The sequence below is a fragment of the Populus alba genome, chromosome 10 (genome assembly GCF_005239225.2).
Source record: "Populus alba chromosome 10, ASM523922v2, whole genome shotgun sequence".
NCBI lineage: Eukaryota > Viridiplantae > Streptophyta > Magnoliopsida > Malpighiales > Salicaceae > Populus > Populus alba.
In genome coordinates, this window is record NC_133293.1 from 11,457,401 (window position 1) to 11,466,091 (window position 8,691).

The 8,691-nt window shown below is 34.4% G+C and overlaps 1 protein-coding gene across 2 annotated transcripts; it reads right to left on the bottom strand.

The window, feature by feature from the left end:
- Window positions 1–1,116: 1,116 nt before the first annotated feature.
- On the bottom strand, window positions 1,117–7,017 carry LOC118046516 (NADPH-dependent aldo-keto reductase, chloroplastic). 2 transcript variants are annotated; one of them, XM_035055456.2, is made up of 4 exons: window positions 6,766–7,017; window positions 5,906–6,582; window positions 4,367–4,618; window positions 1,117–1,556 (listed from the first exon to the last, which is right to left on the bottom strand). In XM_035055456.2, the coding sequence occupies exons 2-4, from the start codon at window positions 6,470–6,472 to the stop codon at window positions 1,296–1,298; spliced, it is 1,080 nt and encodes a 359-aa protein (XP_034911347.1). In that variant the 5' UTR covers window positions 6,473–6,582; window positions 6,766–7,017; the 3' UTR covers window positions 1,117–1,295. The 2 variants fall into 2 exon arrangements, with proteins under 2 accessions (XP_034911347.1, XP_034911346.1); XM_035055455.2 differs by having other exon boundaries at window positions 5,906–7,017.
- Between the last annotated feature and the right edge of the window lie 1,674 nt (window positions 7,018–8,691).

Below are 8,691 nucleotides of genomic sequence, written 5' to 3' on the forward strand. Positions count from 1 at the left end.
TTCTTTACAATTTCATCACAAGAAGAAACTCGAAAGTCTTCACCTCCTCATCCGTGTCTCCATGGAAATACGTTGTTCATTTCATTTTACGATTTTCTTCCAATAGTAATGCCCAAATTCAAACATTTAAGATTTAATGTAAAATCTATCCGCTGCATTAAAGCCTTTGAACTCAGAATCCTTGATCTAAAGGATCCAATTATCCAATCCAGTAAAAACAAAGAACAGGGATTCTAATTCGAATTAATTAAAAGTGAATGCGACAGCCTTGAAGATCGAGAACGCAGGGTGTGAAAATGTGATGCTCGGGCATCTGTAATTTCAACGCCAAGGAAAATAAGAAGATGGCTGTTGACAAAACTAGTTGTAGCACTGACTTGAGAGGAAATTATTCATCTAGTCTGAAAGTAGAGGTGAAGTCTAGAATACACGTTCTGGGATTCAAGAATCACGAGTATATTACAAACAGAACGTAGTGAATAACTGTTTCGAACATGTCAGGAAAAAAAAGGAGATGAAAATGTACATGAATCTTAAAAGTAAACTACAAATTGACTAATGCAATCAACTACATCTAACGGGAAACAGAACGGCATGCTGAGACTAATGAATATTGCAGCATGAATAGCAAAGCTTTTGCTTTGAATCCTACGGAAGAAGTCTATAAAATATTCCTAGGAAAAAAAACCTTGAAACAAACGATCCTTACCTTGTGAAAAGTGTGAAATACACATCTGAAATCTGAATTATGAATCAAAGGTATGTTTATCTTAGTGAAAAATCGATAGCAAGTATTCAAATTTAAAACGCAGTCCAGGAATTTTTTTTTTAAAAAATAATGTGAAAAAGCTATAACCAAGCCTAGAAGCATATTTCCATAGCCATGACTTCTTTTTTCAAAAGAGAAGGACAATACAAAAGTCTGATCATTTCAGGTAATTTTTAGAAATAAATTATTTGGTATATTCTCCATAGATCACCCTACCATGTAACAGTCAACATTTAACTCGTTTATTTTTCAGTTCCAACTGGAAATTTAGAAGAATGACTTGTTCTGAAGGCTCACCGAGTAAAAAGCTTTTGATGATTGAATATAAACATAAAAGCTTGCAGACAGATACAAACACACCTGTATATACGGAGGGAAGAATTTGATTTCAATCAATAACAATATCACTTTGGATTTCCTATTCAGCATCCACGAAATCAAAATCTTACAACCAATGAGCACTCATAACATGATGACATCTTTTAACATGAATGAAACACTATCTCAAGAAAATTAGTATTAAATATCAGGCATTGGACTCCATGTCATCTTCTATCTCACGCACAGCTTGAAGGGGACCACCACCAAACATGTAGCCACTGTCCGAGAGATTATTTAGAGGACCATTTCCAAATAAACATACCTGTGGCTCAGTCTTATTCAAGCAGTTCCACTCATCATCAGACAGAGACCAACTAAAAATGTCTATGTTTTTCATTATGCGATCCGACTTAAGGCTACAAGGTAAGACACTGGTGCCTCTCTGCATTCCCCACCGTAAAATAACCTACAACAGATATACACTCAACTTGTCAAGCTACATGAAGTAATGCAATACATTTCATTTAACTCTTTAATGAATCATAAAATCGTGTTTGCAAGTCAAAACCATGTTAATTTTATTTGAGCTTTAGGTACACTGTCCACTTTCTCATCAGACAGGCCCTTTTTCTCGTTGTAGCTAAAATCCGGAAAGAGTTTCACATTTTGCAGTGGCCACCTGAGTCAGATTCCAAAAGTCACCAGGGGTATTGGTGTGTGTTTTTATATACATATACTTCGCCTCTAGTTGGAAATCAGAGTGAGAAAAAAACAACATTAATGATTTAAAAATCCTACGATTGGTTTGGGGGTGAATCTGTCAAGAGAGTTGGATTTGAAACAGAACTGCACTTTCTGAACTTGAGAAGAAATTGGAAAATACAAAAGGTCAGCAAATGCAAAGGAGAAGATAGCAGACGAAATAATAGGATGACAATCACATAAAATTGCTGACTAAAGCAGCCAGAACATGAATCATTTTCGAGGGGAGGGGGGAGCACTACCAGGCAAGGTTGTGCAAGGAACATAATATTTTATTTTTTTCTGAAAAAGAAGAAGAAGAAATACCACCATATCAATAATATCAGAAAAGAGCCACCACACAATACAGAAAAAGCCTTATGCATGCACAAATTGATTACTGGAAGAAAATTGATCTAATAATAACAATAAAAAAGCCCAAGCTCTGAATTAAAAAGTAAAATCTTTCAGTAATTAGCCTATCTTCAGCTGCAAGAAACTTTCAATTTGTTTTTTCAATGAGCTTCTACAAAAAATAAACCATTTTAGCAATGGTTTTGGAGTTATGATATCCTGCCAACCAAAAAGAACTAAATGCTTATGTTAACTTTAAAAAATGAGTTTCAGCTAGTTAAGAGGGTCACTCATGAGATTTATAACAACTTGCTGTCAATCCCCTGTTCCAACATGAAACAGATGCCTATCATAAATGACATATAGAAAATAAAAACAAGACATACTTGAGATCATCTGCAGGTGCTCAAATTATACTTTAGAGCTCCATGAATTACAAGATAATTACTTCAAACCACCTTTGATTTAATTGATGGCAGCTGACCAAGAAAAAAATACAGTGACCTGATAGTGTAAACTGGCCCCTGTTAACAACAATGTTGAACCCTAAGAAAAAATTACTATACGGGGGCCTTTATGTTTCTTTCATCTTGTTGGATGAACATGTGTTACTTGGATTAAGAGTAAGGCTATTGGTGCTCATCCAACTTGAATGGATCCAAGCAAACTAATTACAATCTGCAAAGACCTCTTTGTCTTGCTTTATCTTTTTCAACAATATATCAGAAACTTTTTCTCAATTCAACTTAACGTTTAACCAATTTTGAAAATCATAGCCTGAACCATTTCCAAGGTGTGGTTTTCACAATTTGACCAGGGACCAAATAGTGCATTCATAAAGAGGAGATTAGAATATAAAAGCTCATATTAAGGCTGAAAAGGAGGTGATCAATTTTAATGAAATAACACTTTGAATTGCACTCTTGTGTTTTCTGCACTCCCTCCATTCTCCTCTGCTCTTTCTTCTCCCATTTTCTCTTCATGTTTTTTTTATATTAATGAACATAATTTACAGGAAACATCAAACAGGTTTCAGAGCTAAAACTGTAAGAAATAATCCAAATGATCATGGAACTTTATCAAACCTGCTACAAGAACAGGAACCATACTTTGACCCCTAGTGATACTATAACAACACAAAACAATATATAGATAGCATTAAGTCAATTTTCAATTTTCTTAAAATCTGATCCATATATTGCAGGATGAGGATAAGGCCACACTCTTGAACAGAAATGATTCGGGTGCAGCATATCAGTGTACCAGGGATCAGAAGAATATTAATTTTCATTACTTGCACAAGAATCATTAAATTTCAGAATCCACCTTTTATTTGTCAATATTTGTTCAGACTAGTTTGGCATTCAATCCTATGTTGGAAATACTTCTTAATATTTGTAAATCTTATTTTAGAAAGAAAAAAACATTAATGATCATCGTAGTTTTAAAAAACATAATTATCAAACTTTTAGATATATTGTTTGGGTATTACAGGGATAATAGCAAAATATGAGCTTATTGGAAGAAATGTGAACTTATTGGTCATAATGTTTTTTAAAATGAACTTATTTGTACTTTCCCCTCCTCAATTTTAAGACCCATGCAATTCATGCTCAATTAAATAAGGCCTGGAATCTCCAGGCGTATCCCTTAACAATCTGACGAAGCAAATGAAGTCCTCACAATTATGCGCTGTCAGCATCTTTTCTCTGGTTTTCAGGAACCAATTCAAGAAAAAAAAAACCCCCCTAGTTTTCAAATCTGATCTTAACATTAACATTCGGATAAGCACATACATATTCTTGGTCAGTATATCCAGGTGCTCTATCACTAACAAAAATATTAGCACTGCAGATGGCATTTGATATCCAGAAACAAGAGAATTGCAACATTCTAGACGGACTCATGGATGTGCCAGTGGAAGTTACAAGGAAAACACCAAGGTTAATTAAATCAATTTGAAATTGGTTTCAAAAAGTCTAATCTACAATACCTTCCATTCATATCTGAGAAAACCTTCATATTCTCACATTCTGGGGCAAAAGAAAATAGTGTATACAGGTGGCTACAGCTATTTGAGGCAAGCATTGTATCAACAAAAAACATCAACATAACATGTAGGATTAAAGGAATCAGTATGACAGATATAAGAAAGGGGTGGAAAACAGAGTAAAACATTACCTGTTCAGGTGTCTTCTTGTGTCTTTCGGCTATCTCTGAGACAACACACAATTTCAGCATGGGCCCATGTACTGATCTTGACCTCCTGAATGATATGCGAGGAGTGCCAGGTTCATCTTCCCCTGATCCGCTATCAGACGGTCCAGGGCTCCATGTGGGAACCCCTAATGGTGTGTGAGCAGATACATGAATACCCTTCAATTGACAGAACTTAACCAGTTCTTCTTGCCTCCAAAAAGGATGCAACTCAACCTAATAAAACTACTAAATCAATCAAGAAACTCACATTTGTGGAAAAATCTTTATTTACAATGAAAAAACAGTGAAGAAAAAGAATGGGAATAACAATAAAAGATAAATTACATGAAAAAACTGTTTTATTGTAAACATTCACTGTTGTCATCTCATGACATGCAACAAAAGAGAGTCAATGGGGAGAGGTACGAGACAAGATACTAAAATGAGTTCTCATTTTATGAGAATAGGATGTCTTTAGGGAAAATCAGCATGGCAGGCTTGAATCAAACTCTTCTTAACCTTAGAAATGTCGAAATCTCAACCATACATCATTTGTGATGAAATCTCAACCATATGTCATTTGTGAAACATGTCACTCTTTTATTCCTCTCTAAACTATTTCTACTTAGCGCCAAATCATAACCTTAAGGCTTTCTATCACCGTTGCATCATGAATCCCTCATTTTCAATAAGACAACCTTTTGGGGTCATTCTAAACAATTAGATTCTATCTAAATCCTCTTGCTGTTATAATGAATGCAAAGCATTGACATATCACCAACTAAACCATACATCCTAATTTATTATTATTCTGCCCAGCAAGAATTTATCTCTTCATATACTAACTGCCACCCTCGCTTGTTATGAAGTTTGAGCTCCCTAGACAAATCCTCCTTCCTCGACTCTTTCTATCTCGTTATATATTTTTGTGTATGCAACATTGCATCTTCTAACTTCCCATTAATTAATGTTCCATTTAAAAGTTTCACGATAAGAAGGAGAAGATGCACAGGATCTAAATAATTACTCGTAGATTCACACATTTTAAGAAATAAAATGCTACAACAATTCAAAAGTAGTGTATGCACTAACAATCTCCAATAAAATACCATCACATATCAAAGGGGTGGCAGATATGAGATTAGATGTGCGACTGAGATCTACCGATGACATCCTGCAGATATAAAATTAGAAGGCACGGAATGCTATATACTATATTGATGGTTCAAAGAAGTTCAGAAGAGGAAACAGGCCGTTTCAAGTTTGGACTCAAGTGTAATGCGAAACTTAAAAGAAAGAGGATTGGATGGTGATGGTGGCTTCGGAAAGTCCCATTTCAGCCATCTTTAGATCCAAGAAAATGGTTCTCTTTATGGAAGGAGTAGAACATGAATCTGCTGTTTTGAGATAGTTGTTGGTCCTTATTTATTGGAAAGGAGGAGGTACACTTCTGTCTAAATCAATACAGGAACAAATCTGTTCAAAATGGATAGCAGAAGTTAATAAGAATGATGAGCCAACCTGATTGACAGCTGGCACCACTTTCGCAAATTTCAGCAGCTCTTTGATCTGCTGGACACTGAAATTGCTGACACCGATAGCTCTCACAAGACCCAAGTCAACAAGAGCTTCCATAGCTTTCCATGCTTGCTTCAACCGATTCAAAAACTGCCTATACTCACTCCCCGACTTCGAAGGAGGATCAGTTGCATCGCCAAAAGCCGAGCTATCAGGCCAATGCATCAAATAAAGATCCAAATACGAGACTCCAAGATTCTTAAGCGAAACCCTCACATAATTTTCAATTTTATTAAGGGAATTCATAGTACAGTAGAGCTTAGAAGTCAAGAAAACATCCTCCCTCTTCAGTGAAACATTGAATGCTTCGCCCAGTGCTTCCCCAACTTCAATCTCGTTCCCATAAAGATGTGCACAGTCTATATGACGGTAGCCAACAGACAGGGCAGTTCTCACAGCTTCAACGCAGAGGTCACCGCCACTCTGCCATGTTCCAAGTCCAATGGCAGGGATTTTGGCTCCTGTGTTCAGCACAAAGTGACTTCCTACTACCCCAGTTTTCCCTTTCATTTTTTCAATCTTGTTTCAACCAACAAAGAGTCTACAACCCAAAAACCCAGAAACCAAAACTTGAAGGATGCAACAACTCAATCCAAATCCAACAATATAACAAGTAGGAACTGGAGAGATTGTAAAATAAAAAAATCTTAGGAATGGATATGGAGAGTCAAACAAGAACCCATGGATCAACTAATACCAAAAAGAAAAACCCAGTTGAAAAGTAATGGAATCAAAATCATCCAAGCAAGAAGAACAACAAATCATTCTCAATCGAAAAAAATAGTTGACTAAACAAAGCCCACCTTGTGTTTGTCAATTTACCAGTTAAGAGGAGGAGATTCAATAAAGAACACAGTAATTCCAGCACGAAGTCGCAAAGACTAAAACAATACAAGTAAATAAAGACTCGGATGGATAAATGCCTTTGTTTAATAGTTAGCAAAATGTCCCAGGTCTGGTCGTGGTGGTCAATAACGGCGCCAAGAAAGAGCACCAAAGAAAACCAACTGCACCAAAACCCACCAACTTTTTTTTTTTTTAAAAAAAAAAACATCCACATGCTTAGCTGTGCTGTAAAAATATGCTTCAGCAGGAATGCATGATACCAAAAAAAAAAAAAAAATCAATAAATATGCAAGTATGCTCAGCATATTACTAATACACAAGGCAATTTCCACATTTCCTACCAAAACAGTCTTCTTTCTCTTAAGAACGATTTTTTATTTTTTATTTTTTTATTTTTACAAACGTAATTGGAAGGGAAGCGATATCCCATCATACCTAGATTACATAAATAGCCAATTAATTCATGAAATTGGGGGGGGGGGGAGTGGTGACTAAGAAATGAAAAATAACCAATTTTTTATTTTTTTAAACTGTTAAAAATGAATAATTCTGTATTGGAAATATTCTATTAGAAGAAAAAATGATAACAAAAACTTGAATCTAGATTATTTCGATTTACATTTTTCATTTTTCACAAGTTTGATTCCATTTCGTTCAATTGAGTTTTGAAAACGCAAACAAAATTAACTCGTTGACGGGAGAAACAATGGATAGCAAACCGGATTATATGTTCTTGTTTTCTTAAGTTTCATCTATTTCGCTTATATATATATATTATGTTTATTTTGTTTTTTTAAAATATATTAGGATAATATTTTTTATTTATAAAAAAATATTTTTCACATATCACATCAAAACAATTTAAAAATACAAAATTAAAAAAAAACAATTTTTTTTTACGATCAACCGTTTGTAACGCTGTTCTAGATCCTAATTTATCAAGTTAAAAGAGGCGTGCCGTGTTGCCTTATGTTTTCTTCAGGAGGCGTGCCGTGTTTTGTATGTTTTGTTTATACCCCAAGCGGAACAGGTAGAGGTAGTCGAAGCTTCACTCACATAAATGATCGAAGAAGTTGTCTCTCGCTAGTGTACAGAACCATCTCTTTCACTCCCGCCGAGGAAACCGCCTCTATCCAATTTCTCTCGCCCCAAGTACGAGAATAATCGGAGCAGTGATTTGCGTAAAATCACGACTCCATTTTTGAAAGTGATGCATCATCGGTCGACAATTCTTTTATGCCCTCACGTATGCAATGACGAAACTGGTATCTTGTGCTGGTATTTGAAAATAATAGGTGATGCTAGTCGTTGTATCCATAAAAAAAACTTCGAACGATGATTTTCATATCATAAATACTTTAATAAGCAAGTTAAAATGATTGGTTTACTTTTGATGGGGACCTCAATTAACAATTTAGAATGTTACAACCTTGTCGATCTAATATTTAATTTGTTGTTGGGTAAATTACTTACTAGAAATATATATATATAATATATATATATATATATATATATTAATATGTTAACCATTGATTTTTAGTATGTTCTCTACCCAGTAATATACTAAATCTTATCTTCAATTAACAACCCATCTTCTACATGGATTCAATTAATCAACAAACAAAATCTTATTGAATGCTGCCAAAATCCCATGTTTATACAAGCTAATTTCATTTAAAAAAATACACAATTTCTTTTAAAAAGAGAAAGGTTTTTCTTGTATCTTTGGCAATGTTTGGTATTATGATATGGATTGTTTTTCAAATTATTTTTTCACTTAAAAAAATATATTAAAATAATTTTTTTATATGTTTTTAAATTTATTTTAAATACTAGCACATAAAAACAATTCAAGATACCAAAAAAAAAAATTAATTTAAAAG

Excerpts from the sequence above, each read along its gene's own strand:
- LOC118046516 (XM_035055456.2), bottom strand. The coding sequence starts at position 6,472 with ATGAAAGGGAAAACTGGGGTAGTAGGAAGTCACTTTGTGCTGAACACA. Across the intron at positions 4,619-5,905 it reads TGGTGCCAGCTGTCAATCAG|GTTGAGTTGCATCCTTTTTG; the intron begins GTTGGCTCATCA and ends TAGTTTTATTAG. Across the intron at positions 1,557-4,366 it reads ACAAGAAGACACCTGAACAG|GTTATTTTACGGTGGGGAAT; the intron begins GTAATGTTTTAC and ends TATCTGTTGTAG.